This window comes from Oncorhynchus tshawytscha, linkage group LG16, assembly GCF_018296145.1.
Source record: "Oncorhynchus tshawytscha isolate Ot180627B linkage group LG16, Otsh_v2.0, whole genome shotgun sequence".
NCBI lineage: Eukaryota > Metazoa > Chordata > Actinopteri > Salmoniformes > Salmonidae > Oncorhynchus > Oncorhynchus tshawytscha.
Genome location: NC_056444.1, coordinates 49,272,976 through 49,288,070, shown reverse-complemented (window position 1 = coordinate 49,288,070; position 15,095 = coordinate 49,272,976). Strand labels below are relative to the sequence as shown.

The 15,095-nt window shown below is 44.3% G+C and overlaps 1 protein-coding gene across 1 annotated transcript in view; it reads left to right on the top strand.

Moving 5' to 3' along the window:
* The first annotated feature begins 425 nt into the window (after positions 1 to 425).
* Positions 426 to 15,095, top strand: part of LOC112215803 (acid-sensing ion channel 1-like) — a 66,990-nt gene continuing 52,320 nt past the window's right edge. Inside the window, exons 1-2 of the mRNA XM_024375208.1 lie at positions 426 to 1,706; positions 6,375 to 6,570. Of these exons, the coding sequence (XP_024230976.1) occupies positions 1,345 to 1,706; positions 6,375 to 6,570 (558 nt within the window). The 5' untranslated portion in view covers positions 426 to 1,344. The remainder of the gene's footprint in view (positions 1,707 to 6,374; positions 6,571 to 15,095) is intronic.

Below are 15,095 nucleotides of genomic sequence, written 5' to 3'. Positions count from 1 at the left end.
ACATGGGTTGAATACTTATTGACAAGACATTTCATTTTTAATTACATTTGTAAACGTTTCGAAAAACATAATTCCACTTTGACATGTTGGGCTATTGTGTATAGGCCCGTGACAAAAAATATATATAAATGTAATACATTTTAAATTCGGGCTATAACACAACAAAATGTTGAACACTTCCTGTAGGCACTGTGCCCATTGGGGGCTAAATGTGTCTTGGTTTATTGATGAACACGCATACAATACATACAATGTAGGCCTACAGTTGATCTCTTTAGTGCATATAGCGTTAGAGAGAGAGATTAAAATGATGATATGGCGGGTGCGTTCTTTTGCGTTCTCCTATCATCTGTTTGCATGATTGGAGAGTTAACTTAGATCACAACTGCATGACACAGTTCACACCTCTCAGTGTGGCGCAGGACTTGTCCTCTCGCTTGCACTCTGCTCTCACTGCGAGTGCTAGACAAATATGCACGAAGAAAAAAACGCTCACGAGTCACGACCGACCAATGCAACAGCGAAGCCCTCAGTCCCACAGAACATCCCCTCGGACCTCTCCCTGCGGATATAACCGCGGTTCTGCCAAAAGACTGACACAAAGGAACGACGGATATGAATTCGTTTTCAACAGGGAGCTGAAGCTGGACAGTCAACACGGATGAGCCCTGTCTCACTCACTCCTCTTCATGCCTCCATGACGTGCGTTTCTCCTTTTTTTTCAGTCAACAATTAATCTGAGACCAACGCTCGATGACTGAACGTGGTCCATATCTTTCACAGCTGTAACTGCTTTACGCGTTTTGAGATCGGCTACCTGGACTTGACAAGACCGCACAGAAGCAGTGTTTCCGAACACCGTCCAACGATTAAGACTTTTCTTGCGGAAAAGAGAAGCATTTTGGTGACTCATAGGCTACTCTTGAATTATTAGCTTTATGTTGACTCTTACTGAGAATTCATGCGCGCCTGACTTCAATGTGGGAATCCTGCGTTTTTTGCATTCCGCCTTTTGGATGGTGATAACAGCAAATCCCGCGCTGGTTTCCCGCACGTTCTGGCAGTTAGTCGTTAAATAGCTATTACTTGCCTATTGCCAGGTGTATCCGAGATGCCACAGGTGCATGGTATGGATTTTATATGAAGCAGATGCTCAAAGATCACATATTATTCAGTGTACGAAATTGAACGAGTACATGATTCTGTAGAGTGTGTTTTTTTTATCAGCTTGGATAGATAGTTGAATACGGCTGTGAGGCGAAGTAATTTACCCGCCTTCTGAACTGCAAACAACTTCAATGTCCCTCCGCATTCTGTATAGCTATTAACCCAGGCTGTAACACAATGGACCTCAAAGTAGAATCAGAAGAAATGGACTGCAAAAAGCCACCCGCTATTGAAGTTTTTGCGCACAACTCAACGCTGCACGGAATTTCGCACATCTTCACCTATGAGCGAGTCTGCGTCAAGCGCTGTCTATGGGTCGTGTTCTTCCTGGGCTCCTTGACTTTATTACTGTTTGTGTGCGTGGACCGTATACACTTCTACCTGGAGTATCCGCACGTCACCAAACTGGACGAGATCTCGACCCCGATGATGGTGTTCCCCGCTGTCACGTTCTGCAACCTAAACTTTTTCCGCTTCAGTCACGTGACGCGCAATGACCTGTACCACGCAGGGGAGCTGCTCGCGCTGCTCAACCAGAGGTGCGTTAAACTTGTGACAAAATGTGGATTTGCAGTGGCACTCTAATCCCTATAAAATGCACTACGTTACGTTTTGTCTGGAGCCCTGAAATGGTACCTTATGCTCATGTGGCCCTGGACCAAACTACACAGGGACATTTGAACTTATAACCATAGATCAGAGTGGAATCATCAGTGGGAGTTCATTAGACATAGTCGGGGAGTAGCCCTAGTTCCCTCAAAGGATTTGGTTCCCTTCGACTAATAATCACATTCAGACTGTTTTGCTATGTGTGCCTAAAGAAGAGGATATGCAGTGTAGAGAGATGTGTGTGACGTGATCTCCTGTGCAGAGCACAGTGCACACAGGTGTCACCAGTAGCCACCAGTTTGGTGTAAGACGTGTAAGTTCAATTCAACAGTGCTGTACTGCAGGCCTATATTGTTAGCTTATTGATTTACAGATCCTCTCTGTGAGACATTCAGCCTTTACAATAGTCATGACAAGTCAGAAGCAGAACCGAATCAGTCATAAGTAAGACGAATGGTGAGGCTGGCAAGGTGCTCCGTCGTCTGTAACGGTGTTTGTGCCTCACATCCTCAGGATGCACTTTTTTCTCACTCTGATGCTTTGATTTCCTTACTGTTGGTGAGTCATGCCAGCCCCGCTTAGAGAGGAAGCCCTGATTTGTTTGGCCTTGGTTGGATGAGCCGAGAGGGCTTTACTGTCACAAAACCCCAGAGAAGAGCAGCAGCAGCAGCTGTGAGAGGACGGTATTACCGCCTCGCTCACTGGTGCACAGCCCCGTGCCATCTCCAACTTGGGGTAATGTGTGGGGCTTAAGACGCTAGAGACAGACGTTGCTTGCTCTGATTAACAGGAGCCAAAATGAAACCATATTTGTAAAGAATGCATTTGGCAGACTGCACTCCACAGTCTTTACTAAGTATTGTAATATTAGTCCCTGCATTCCATCAAACCCTTGGGATTCGTTATTACCCAATTCCAAATCCGACACTCCTAAAGGGTTCTTCAGCTGTCCCCATAGAAAGCGTTCTACCTTGAACCAAAAATTATTCTTCAAAGGGTTCTCATATGGGGATAAGCCAAATAACCCTTTTAGGTTCAAGATACAACCTTTTTCCTAAGAGTGTATGGTTCCTTGTTGTTTCTACCAGGGATGACAGATACGGTGTAGTTGTCTGAAATGAAAATGGTTTATATTGTACACACTGTACAGTGTGCGACTAGACATTGGCTTTCTAAGAGTGGGAGCAGGGAGTGGAGGCGGTGTATCATATTTCCATGCAGACAAGAGTTTGACTAATACCTGCCTGAGACTGTGTGATTAACACACTGCTATCCCCATGGCATTTTGATTGGATAAGGATCCCCATTGGCAACAGCTAGTCTAACTGTGGTCTGACACAGTTAGTGAAAGAGACATCACAGACAACAATAGTTTACGCTTTACATACAAAAACATAAACGTGTGAACATCACAGACTTTAAAAAAAAGAAGAGAGACAACTAAAGACGCACACGTTTAAATAAGAACAATACAGCTGAAGAATAATAATGTGTGGGTGTGTGTGTATGGTGTCAGTATCGTCTCGCAAATGTCAGTGCTGATGGCTGATGAGACGATCACAGCAGGCACGTCTGGCTCTCCATCCCTCCCTGTTTGATCGTGTTGCTGCCCGCCGGGCTCTGCAGCAACAGCTGATGCATTTCATCGACACACACAGCGTCTGAGGTGGAGCTACGGGAAAGACACAAGTGGTGGCAGGAAGAGGAAGGACTGTCACTGGACAGAGAGAAAAATGACAGCAGAGAGACCGAGAAAAACCACGAGGGAGTGGAGCGAAGGGATAGAATGAGGGAGTGGAGCGAAGGGATAGAATGAAGGATTGGAGCAAAGGGATAGAATGAGGGATTGGAGCAAAGGGATAGAATGAGGGAGTGGAGCGAAGGGATATAATGAGGGATTGGAGCAAAGGGATAGCATGAGGAAGTGGAGCGAAGGGATAGAATGAGGGAGTGGAGCGAAGGGATAGAATGAGGGAGTGGAGCGAAGGGATAGAATGAGGGAGTGGAGCGAAGGGATAGAATGAGGGAGTGGAGCGAAGGGATAGAATGAGGGAGAAGATGAGAGATGGCTGTCGAAAGTGGGAGAGAAACACAAGAACTGACATAATTAGGGAATGTAAAAGAGGAAATCCCAAATAATATGATATAGGGCCCCGTAGGCACAATGGGTTTGGTGGTCTGGTTTTCATTCAGGGGGAAACGTCCCATTTCATCATTTATGACAATTCCACACAGTCACTAGAACTGGCATTTACATCATGGTGGTATGACTGATGAATGCTTTGTACAATGTACCATCTGGTACAGGTTTCTGCTTCTTGATTGAAATGGTCAGTCTTTGTGAAGTAAGCTTTATGAATGAATACTTGTCTCCTTGTCCTCGCTCTCAGGGGAAGAAACGTGTGTCACATTATCAAGAGGCCGCATTTCCATGTAGTATCACATGACAGCAGACCCAGTAGCTGTTTGAAATGGTAGGCCGACATTATATCATCACGCGGGCACTTGTTCTGAGGCTACGTTTATGTTGTTATGTTAAACCCATAGTCTTCAGGAAAGAAAAACGCTTGAGAGATTAGATCAAAAATATTTTTAAAAAGGCAAGCTTTTCGATTCCCAAGAGGGAGAACTTAAGAATTATGTTTCCAAAAAGTATGAACTTTGTCCATTCAGGGAGTCAGCGAGAATGGCTGCTTAGCGGAGAGGGAAATATCAGGTTTTCTTCCCCATTTCCACAACTTTAAAACCACTTGACTTGTTTGGAGAATTAGAGTCGGTGCTTATTCACTTATCCCGTCTCCCATGGTGGAGAGGCAATGTGGTTATTCCCTCATTTGTTAAACCCTCATCCAGAAATGAAAGTGCTGGTGGTGTGAAATCCAATTGAGCGACTCTCTCGCTCTCTCTGTCTCGCTCTCTCTCTCTCTCCCCCTTCCTCCCTCCCCTCTCCCCCCCCACGCCACCTCCAGTGTTTGCCATGGCTGCTCTGGGGAAATGTCTCGTGGCGGGATATTAAAACTCCATCCATACTGTGGGAAAAGTGTCAGCTCGTACTGATTCTGTCAGGCTTGTGTGCGTTTGGGATTTTTATCTCATAAGTGCACACTTGACAGCTTTATCCACTGCAGCAACATTGGGGAGCAAAGGCCTCAACTCAATTAAGTCCTCCTTTAATCAATGGAAGGCTCTGTTTGAGATGGCACTTAGCAACAGCCATAGAGAACATCTAAATTGGATCAGATAGGTACCTCCTGGGGTACTGGGCCGTACTCTCACCTCATCGGCATAATGAACCAAATATGAGAGGTGGAATAGTAGATGGGTAATTCAATGTTTAATGGCTTTCAGTTTGATGAGTCTGGCTTTCTATTAAACTTAGTTTACTCAGGTGATTTGATGGCTCTGTAACCCCTAGACTTTAAAATTATTTTTTTTACATAGATTGGCCACAGACTTTAATGCAGCACACTTATTTTATGAGAATCATTGTGTGCCCGTTTACACTCTGCCAAGACCAATTGTTCCAGATCCCACATCAGATTAAAAATAAGTTTTTTAAAAATCACGCTCATTCCTTTAACGTTTTGAGGTGTTTGGTGATGCTGTGTTGTGATAGCACAACACGGCACCACCAAGTCAATATGGAGCGTGCCAGTGGACGTTACGCTGCTATTTATTCATGCTGGGCAGCAGGCAGACATCATGGTCAGATTTAGCCGGCCTCTCCGCTGCTCTATTACAAGAAGATCTCCCACTGATTATGTTGTGTGCAGTGAGTGGGTAGACTCTCCCTTCCCACTCTGTGACTTATTATTGTGTGGATGGAAGGACAACATACACACAGGAACACACATGCTTGTGCAAACACACGTGCACAATCCAACTCACATGGACACCCACAGACGCACACACACACACAGTGTGAGAGAGTAACCACATGTGTGTGTGCGAGTGAGGGAGTGAGTGAGTGCATGGGTGCTAAGGTGCGGAGAGTCAGTGCAGGTGGTCAGTGCAGCTCAAGTGTTCAGCGGTCTGATGTCTTGCAGATAGAAACTGTCTCTGAGCCTGTTGATATCAGACCTTATGTTCCGATACCGTCTGTTCGGCGGTAAGGAAGTGAACAGCTCGTGGCTGGGCTGTGTGTGGGGTTCTTGATGATGCTGCAGGTCTTTCTCAGACACCGTTTCAAGTAGATGTCCTGGATGGGTGGGAACATGGCCCAAGGGAAGACAGTTTGTTTTCCCAAGAGTTGATGGAATTCACTTCTTATTACTAAACCGAACCTAAAGGGATTCACAATACATTTTTTCAATGTAAATCACAATGTCACATTGTCTAAACCCCCCCCCCCCCAAAATATTTATTTGTGTTATGCCTTTTCCATAAATGTGAGAATGGCTACATCTTATTCTTAAAAGCTCATGTCTGCCCAAGCTAATTGCCATGCTTTCAAACATGTCTTTTTTTGTGGGAAGAGTAATAGCAGGAGGAAGGGCATCAATTGATCTACTTTTGAATATGTTGAACAATTAAGTTTGTGACTAAACTATTTTGGATTCCTTCCTTCCTTCCTTCTCTCTCTCTATCTATCTCTCTAGATATGAAATTAGGGACACCCACCTGGTGGAGGACAGTGTTCTGGAGGCCCTGAAGGACAAAGCCGACTTCCACAACTTCAAGCCCCGCCCATTCAACATGCGCGAGTTCTATGACCGCACAGGACATGACATCAAGGACATGTTGCTGGCGTGTCACTTCCGGGGGGCCGAGTGCAGTGCCGATGACTTCCAAGTGGTAAGTTACCCGAGGGCCTTGGATCATCTTTCAAGACAATCGTTGTGTTTATGTACCAAAGACACACAAAAAAACAACAGCAACTACTACTAATGCTCTCAAAAACGGTATGATACAGTATGTGCATCTCTGCTCTGCTTCCTGAGTCTGTTTGTAGTACATCTGACTGCAACTCAAAGTCAAAATTGACCTATATCACAATAAATTTCTCTTCATATCTAATTTAATGCTGTAATGAGCGTGGTGGCTCTACTGTGCTCCACTGTGCTATTTGACTCAACCAGGCAGGAATGCCCTCTTGTGATCACCCACCATGCCCACAGCTGATGTTTGAGAGCTTTGGCAACAAACAGAATCCCTTTTCGTAATGTGTTTGTTAATCTATTCAAACACTGTTTGTAGTGTAATCCCTCAAACTCAGGTTGGAAGCTAGTCTTTTATCTTTCATTATTTGGGATTTTTTTCCCCCATCAAAACAAGAGAGCGGCTGGCACGGCATGCTGCGTGGAGCTATCCTCTGAGACTTGGTGTTCAAAGCTGCATGTGGGAAGTAGATGTGGAATATGCGGTAGAGATGGGATGAAAGATTCATGTTTAAGGGAGACTGTGGGATACTGTACGTAATGGACGACATATGTGGCTGGCACGGTAAACGTTTGTTTTGTAATTTACTGCAGCTAGCTGATGCAACTTCATCATAGGGTCGCTGGTGGACTTACCATTAGGCAGAAGAGGCCATTTCCTTAGGCCTCCCATTATCAAGGGGTCTCGTGAGCTGGGCATACACAAAAATGCAGTGGCAAGAGAAAGTATGTGAACCCTTTGGAAATGCCTGGATGTCTGCATAAATTGGTCATAAAAGTTGATCTGATCTTCAGCTAGGTCACAACAATAGACAAACGCAGTCTGCTTAAACTGATAACACACAAACAATTACACGTTTTCATGTCTTTGTTGAACACACCGTGTAAACATTCACAGTGCAGGGTGGGAAAAGTATGTGAACCCTTGTTGACTGGTTGACCCTCCTTTGACAGGAATAACCTCAACCAAACCTCAACCAAATGTTTTTTCAGCAACAGTACTGAACTTTCTCCATTTATAGACAATTTGTCTTACCATGGACTGATGAACATCAAGGCTTTTAAAGATACTTTTGTAACCCTTTCTTGCTTTATGCAAGTCAACAATTCTTAATATTAGGTCTTCTGAGATCTCTATTGTTCGAGACATGGTTCACATCAGGCAATGCTTCTTGTGAATAGCAAACTCAAAATTTGTGAGTGTTTTTTATAGGGCAGGGCAGCTCTAACCAACATCTCCAAACTCGGCTCATTGATTGGACTCCAGGTTAGCGGACTCCTGACTCCAATTAGCGTTTGGAGAAGTCATTAGCCTAGGGGTTCACATACTTTTCCTACCTTCACTGTAAATGTTTAAATTATCTATTCAATATAGACAAGAAAAATACAATAATTTGTGTGTTATTAGTTTAAGCACACTATTTTTGTCTATTGTTGTGACTTAGATGAAGATCAGATCAAATTTGATGACCATTTTATGCAAAAATCGAGGTAATTCCAAAGGGTTCACATAATTTTTCTTGACACTGTAAAAAATGGTTTCATATTTTTTTTCACGGGGCGCTGTTGGAAGCCAAGGATATAGAACGTGATTCCCTATCGCCCCTGAGTTAGTGACCAAATGTATATATTTAACCTTGCAAAATGGTATATACAGTATTTATGTTTGGTCAGGCGTCTAAAGAGACCTCCAAACAATTCAGATCAGGTCTGAGAAATGTACGTTTGTAATGTTGTCTACCTGGCCAAAAAACGGAATCTGCAAGAGCAGGCCGCAGCAAGCCCGCACCCTCTCCTGATTCACCCCGCCACCGGATGCTACGGCTAATGTCGGCCCCACGGGAACACTGATTGTGGAGCTACTACAATCCGTGATGGGCACCCTAAAATTGACTGTCTCTCTACCCATCTCAGGTCAGAGATATCAATGGTCAAAGACAAGCTTAAAAGAAATCTATTGAGAGTATACAGAATAAGCTTTACGCACACGGAGCAGCCTTATTGGAGATGGAGCACGGTGCTACAGACCACAGCTCTTGCATTAGCGAGCTAGAGGCTAACATTGGCTCAATAACAACTAGGGTGGCATACCTCGATAATAGATGCAAAGATATGGAAAGTAGAATGCAGAGGAACAACATTCGTCTTCTGGAAATTACCGGAGGGAGTGGAGGGCCCAAGACTGACAGAGTTCATAGCCCTGCTGCTTCCGGAGCTGCTCGGCCTGGAGGAGAAGCCGTTGCTAGACCTGGCCCACCGCGCCCTGCGTAGCCGGCCCCCGGGATGGAGAACCCCCCGCGACCATTTGCCATCAGGGCGCATTGCTTTCACGTCCGCAATGACTGAGGAGATTGGGAGAAGCATATCCTCTCCTCTGCAAGGGTAAAAGAGTCTCGGTATTTGCGGACTACACCATGGACTACACCATGGCTGTGTCTAAGAAGCGGGCTAGCTTCGGAGCTGTGACGCGCCAGCTACGCGCCTGCCCGGGCATGAAGTTTGGCCTCATCTACCCTGCGGTTGTCAATGTATGAATTTTAGGAATCTGGTGTGATGATGATATTTGACGTAACTTGTGAGCTAATCATTTACTGGCTTTATCTCCGTGTTCTGTCACACCCTGATCTATTTCACCTGTCCTTGTGATTGTCTCCACCCCCCTCCACGTGTCGCCCATCTTCCCCATCATCCCCTGTGTATTTATACCTGTGTTCTCTGTTTGTTTGTTGCCAGTTCATTTTGTTTGTCAAGTCAACCAGTGTTTTTCTCAGCTCCTGCTTTGTATGATATCAGATATCTCTATTTGAGGCTCCCTCATGCTCCTCTCGAGGCATAATAAAGAAATAATTAAAAAATCCCCATCAAAATGTGTGTTTAAGCTAGCGATATTATTGTTTTGCATGGGCTGCGTCTCAATCCACCGCATCCACCGATGTCGGCCTTCCGTATCTGGGGTGGAAGGTGGCCGAGCTACAGCAGTGTTTGTCAGACTAGGAGACATCCCAAAAATCGGTCTTCTCACAAAAACATCTGTAGTGTCCGAATGGTTTGGGATACACACTAATATGACCCTATATGGAAAGATGGGACTCTCCATTTTGCTCTATGAGCCCCACAAATGTCACGAGATTAGTCTGAAGGTAACCCGGTGCCGGGCCGAAAAATGAATGGATGAATGGATCCCTGCTGCAGTGTGTGCAAACCTGGTCAAGAACTACACAAAACGTATGATCTCTGTAATTGCAAACAAAGGTTCTGCTTTTCTGATGTATCAAATACTTATGTCATGCAATAAAATGCAAATGAATTACTTAAAAATCATACAATGTGATTGTCTGGATTTTTCTTTTAGATTCCGTCGCTCACAGTTGAAGTGTACCTATGATAAAAATTACAGACCTCTACATGCTTTGTAAGAAGGAAAACCTGCAAAATCGGCAGTGTATCAAATACTTGTTCTCCCCACTGTACTTCTTTTTTATTTTAATTTTGACTATCTGTTTTTCCATGTATGATTCTCTTATTAAATCCATGTCTATCTGCTAGTAGCAGTGAGGCTAAATTCAATGTTTCTTCAAATACATTTTTTAAATATATATTTTTTTATACCAAAAGGGGTGCTGACATTCAAAATCAAATAGCCAATCGATCCTTGGTAGGACCACCTTGAAACAATTCCATATATTGGCTAAGGAGAAACTCAGCCCCGGGCCCTTAGACTAGGGGCAGGCACGTGCACCGACTCCAGACTTGCCCTTCCAGACTCCAAAGTGCCCTTTTGGGTGGTGGTATAATTTCCCCCCTGCTGTGTGCTGATACACTCAGCAGAAAGACAGAGAGGTAAATCACAATCAGTAAAATAAAATCGAGCTAGCCAACAAGCAGATGTACATCAATCATCCACATCAATGATCAGCTGATAGCCCACCCTCTTTTCCCGATGTCAATCACGCCTTTAAGATAAAATAGTAGTTTATCAATCCCCAGAGGGGAAATTGGATTGCACCAGCCAATACATACATCACCAATAAATACACCATAAAAACACAACAAACATAAAAGCATCATCATCAATATTTATAAAAAAATAAAAATGAAGTGTCCGTGTTAAAAAGCCTCATATCTTATGGTAAGAAGGCTCTGTTGAAGGTCAAGTTAATCTGTCTGCCATCACACTGTGATGCTCCAGGCAGGTACTGTGGAGTGTTGGCTTCTCAACTTCTACGCCATTTGAGGATTGCCTTATCCAACATGGTCTCTAATTTGTTCTGGTTGGTGCCGATGCTAGATCCAGCCTTGCATCCTCCCAGGCAGATTACACTGTAAAACAGGACACTAGCCACAGAATGTGTGCATTTTTGAGCAGACATCGAAAGATCTGAGCTTCCTTAAAAAGAATAACCTTTGCTGAGCCTTTTTTAAAACCATGGAGGTGTTCTCTTTCCAGTGCAGCTTATCGTCAATCACATTTAGCCCCAGGTGGTTTTGGCTGCCCCATGCCACAAATTAGGATATGTCCTCCCTGTATAGGGAATCATCATCCTTCATGATGCAGCCTACAATGGCTGAATTGTCTGAAAACTTTTGTAGGTGACTGTCACGTTCTGACCTCAGTTCATTTATTATGTCTTTGTTTTAGTATGGTCAGGGCGTGAGTTGGGTGGGTTGTCTATGTTCCCTTTTCTATCTTTTTGGGATTTCTGTGTTTGGCCTGGTATGGTTCTCAATCAGAGGCAGCTGTTTATCGTTGTCCCTGATTGAGAACCATATTTAGGTAGCCTGGTTTCACTTTTGAGTTGTGGGTGATTATTTTCCGTGTCAGTGTTTGTTACCACACGGGACCGTTTCGTTTGTTTCACTTTGTTATTTTGTATTGTGTTCAGTTTATCTTATTAAAATGGACACTTACCACGCTGCAAATTGGTCCGACCTCTCTTACTCCTCATCAGAGGAAGATGACGAATGTTACAGTGACAGGTAGCTTGGGAGTCCCGGCAGTCTGCTGTGTAGAGGGTGAAGAGGAATGGTGACAAAACCGTCCCTTGTGGGACACCTGTGTTAGTGATGATGTTATCTGAGCCAGAGTGGTTCTGTAGTCTGACCCACTGCGGTCTGTCAGTGAGGTAGTCCATGGCCCAGGTGATGGTGGAAGGATGTAACTGCATGACTTGGAGTTGGCGGGCTAGAATATGGAGCTGGATGGAGGCACTGTAACTAGCTTGCTTACAGTTTGTGATGATGAGTGAGTGTGTCGTTGTTCCATTCATTTTCAGTCTTGGAGAGTACACGGCCTTTGTACTATGCTCCATTGATTTAGTTTTGATGAAATGGTGATTTTCCTAGACACTGTCGTATCTCACCAGAGGACAGTTATGGAGGATTTTCTCTTTAATGCATCTTTGAAAGCCCTGTCCGGCCATCCCTCTCCTGTACCACTCCCCTGCTGTCCACGCAGCACTCCTGAGAGAGAGAGAGAGCTCTCCTAAGAGACTTGGCATTCAAAGCTGCATGTGGGAAGTAGATGTGGAATATGCGGTAGAGATGGGATGAAAGATTCATGTTCAAGGGAGACTGTGGGATACTGTATGTAATGGACGACATATGTGGGTGGCACAGTAAAAAAAAATAATAATAATTCTGCCGCTAGCTGACGCTAATTCATCATATGGTTTTACTCTAAAATCTCCCACTGGGTTAAAGTCTCCTTGCCATAAATCTGCTGCGTTGGCTGGTGATGGATCCTCCGCCAGTTGCCAATAGACTTAGCTGTCTTCCATTCATTTTCAGTCTTGGAGAGTACACTGCCTTTGTACTCTGCTTACTGCCCCATTGATTTAGTTTCAATTAAATTGTGATTTTCCAGGACACGATCATATCTCACCAGAGGACAGTTATGGAGGACAGAGAGGGAGCGAGAGAGAGAATTGAGCCAAGGTGTTAAGATGTGAATTGTTAATTATTTACAATCTTTGCTGGCATGTACAGGTGAGGCTGGAGGTGAGGTCTTTGCCAATGCCCCATTGATGGGCATAGCAGCGTTGATCAGTTCCTGGCACCTCATCAAACATACTAGTCGGTCACACACAAACACACACTGCAGGATCTACAAGCTCTACATCAGTGGAAAATGTGTTTGCTTTGAGGATCTTCTGGTCTTTGATGTTTTGCAATACACTGTGAACGCTAGCTACCGTATTTATATTTTTCACCATGAGTTGCTGATTATTTTTCAGATCAGCTGGACTTAGATCAAGGTCAGCATGTGTGGAGTAAGATTGTGTTTTCATATTGGTCTCATCGTGACAACGTCCCTTGGGATCGAGTAGGATTTTCTGAGCACGTGACCCAATCATTACGATGAGTAAGATGATGTTCGAGGATGAGTTTGATGAGATTTTTCATGTAATAAGCCTCAGCCATTAATTCTGAATGATATATTCCATTATGATATGCCAACCACGGGGACAGAGATGATATATTGCAAAAAGTGCCTGGGGTGATGGATGCTTGTGCAATTTAACAACCAATCCAATGATGTGGAATAGTGGAAGGCCCAATTGCATCTGATTTAAAAAACTGATTGGTGAAAAAAAAAACACTCATTTAATTAAAAGATTAGAAAAACATCCTTCCTAGATTTGTTTATGGTATCGGCCTCGTTCTTAGACCATTGCCTTTAAAGCAATAACCCGATGTGCATGTAGGGAGAGAAATTATTGTCCACTTGATCTACACGGAGTACTTTTTGAATCATCTACTTTCGGCTGATTAGCGTTATTCAGGTACTGTGCCAATACCCCTAGCACAGAGACCCCTAGAGGGCGTAGTTCTTCCTGATGTCGTATTACCTCTAGGCGTCGACGCAGTCAGCCCAGTCGGTAATACAACCCGCGTCTCCCATGGACTGGCTCATATATAAAACAAGCTCCATTCAGTCTGAAAAGGAGTCAAGCTCCTCCATAACTCGATTTAAGGGCTCAACGGTGGGGGGAGAAAAAAAAACGGAAAATTTGCAGACTTTTTCACCACCATGCTTGAGTGGAAAATGCTACTTCCTGATGTTGCGGTGCGCTCTCAGCCCGGAGTAAACAACAGACTCACGAGGTGTGCAACATCCGGAAATTATGTAATTAACAGCCAATGTTTACTTTTTAATGTGGGGCTGTGACAGTCAATTGCAAATGAGTCTGACACAATGTATCTTACCTCACCACCACCAGTGAGATGGGTGTGGTTGTTGCCTGTCCAATCGGAGCTTCTCAAAGTCAGCGGGCGTGGTTGACAGTGCGGACCTCATCTTTGCTCTCACATCCAACCTGGATCAATATTTGGTTTTCATGCAGACGAGAGCACTGATGGTGCTTTCAAGACAACTTGAAAGCACCATCAGTGGTCAAATACGTGGTCAAATCATGACGTCCGTGATCTTCAGGTCGGAAAGTCGGAGCTCTAGAAAGAGGCCCGAGTTCCCGAGTTTGATTTCCAACTTGGATGACCGTTCAAATGTCTTTTTATCCCAGTCAAGAGCTCAATTTTTTTTGGAGTTCCTAGGCATCTTGAACGCACTAAAGTCGGAAGTCGGGAGATTTCACTTACCGGCATGTCAACTGAGCCAGGATCACAGTAAAAATGGATTGGGAAGTAGGTCCCAAAGTGCTCTTCCAAGCGATGGAGGTGCGCAGTCATCACTCGTGTGGGACACTTACTGATGCTGTTTTCTGTTAGCAAACATGCACAGCCGAAGCAAGGGGGCATGGTTCGCTTTTGTGAAGGATCTCTCCAATAAGAATTCTTTCCTCTGAATCCACCGATTCAGTCACTCCATGTTTTTGTTACATACGCAAGGAGACACATTCTATTTTCATTACCTAGAAAGTCAACCAAGTCTGTTTTTATGTATGTTTTTACATCCATTGTGAATGATGAACAGTTCCTCTCTCAGTGTTAAAAATCTTTCCAAAACTCCCCCTTGACAACCACCAAGCCTCTGTGTGAAATAGAACATTGTCATACTCTGATCCCATACCTCCACTTAGTTTCGTGAACAGGCGTGCGTGCAGAGGATGTGGTTTGATGTGGTTCACAATGGAAGTTACCTGCTGCAGTGTATCTCTGAGTCCTGTGCTCAGCCCTTTTGACTGCCAGTTGCTCTCGGTGTATCATACAATGCGTCCATCTGACAGAGGCAGACACATTCATAACTGGAGGGCAGAGTCCGTCCCGCCATAGATGGAGCCTCATCTGTGCAAAAAGCCCACCATTCGATCCCATGGAATCTGTTTTTTGTCAATATAGCACACTGAACATCCTCTGTGCCGTTTCATGCTTGGGAATCTTGAGACAGAACAGTATGTCCTCGTGAATAGCATCCCCCCCCAACATGTATATCGAACAGAAGTCAAAGCATGGGCATCTCAGCCCTCACAGCCAACATCCATTTGG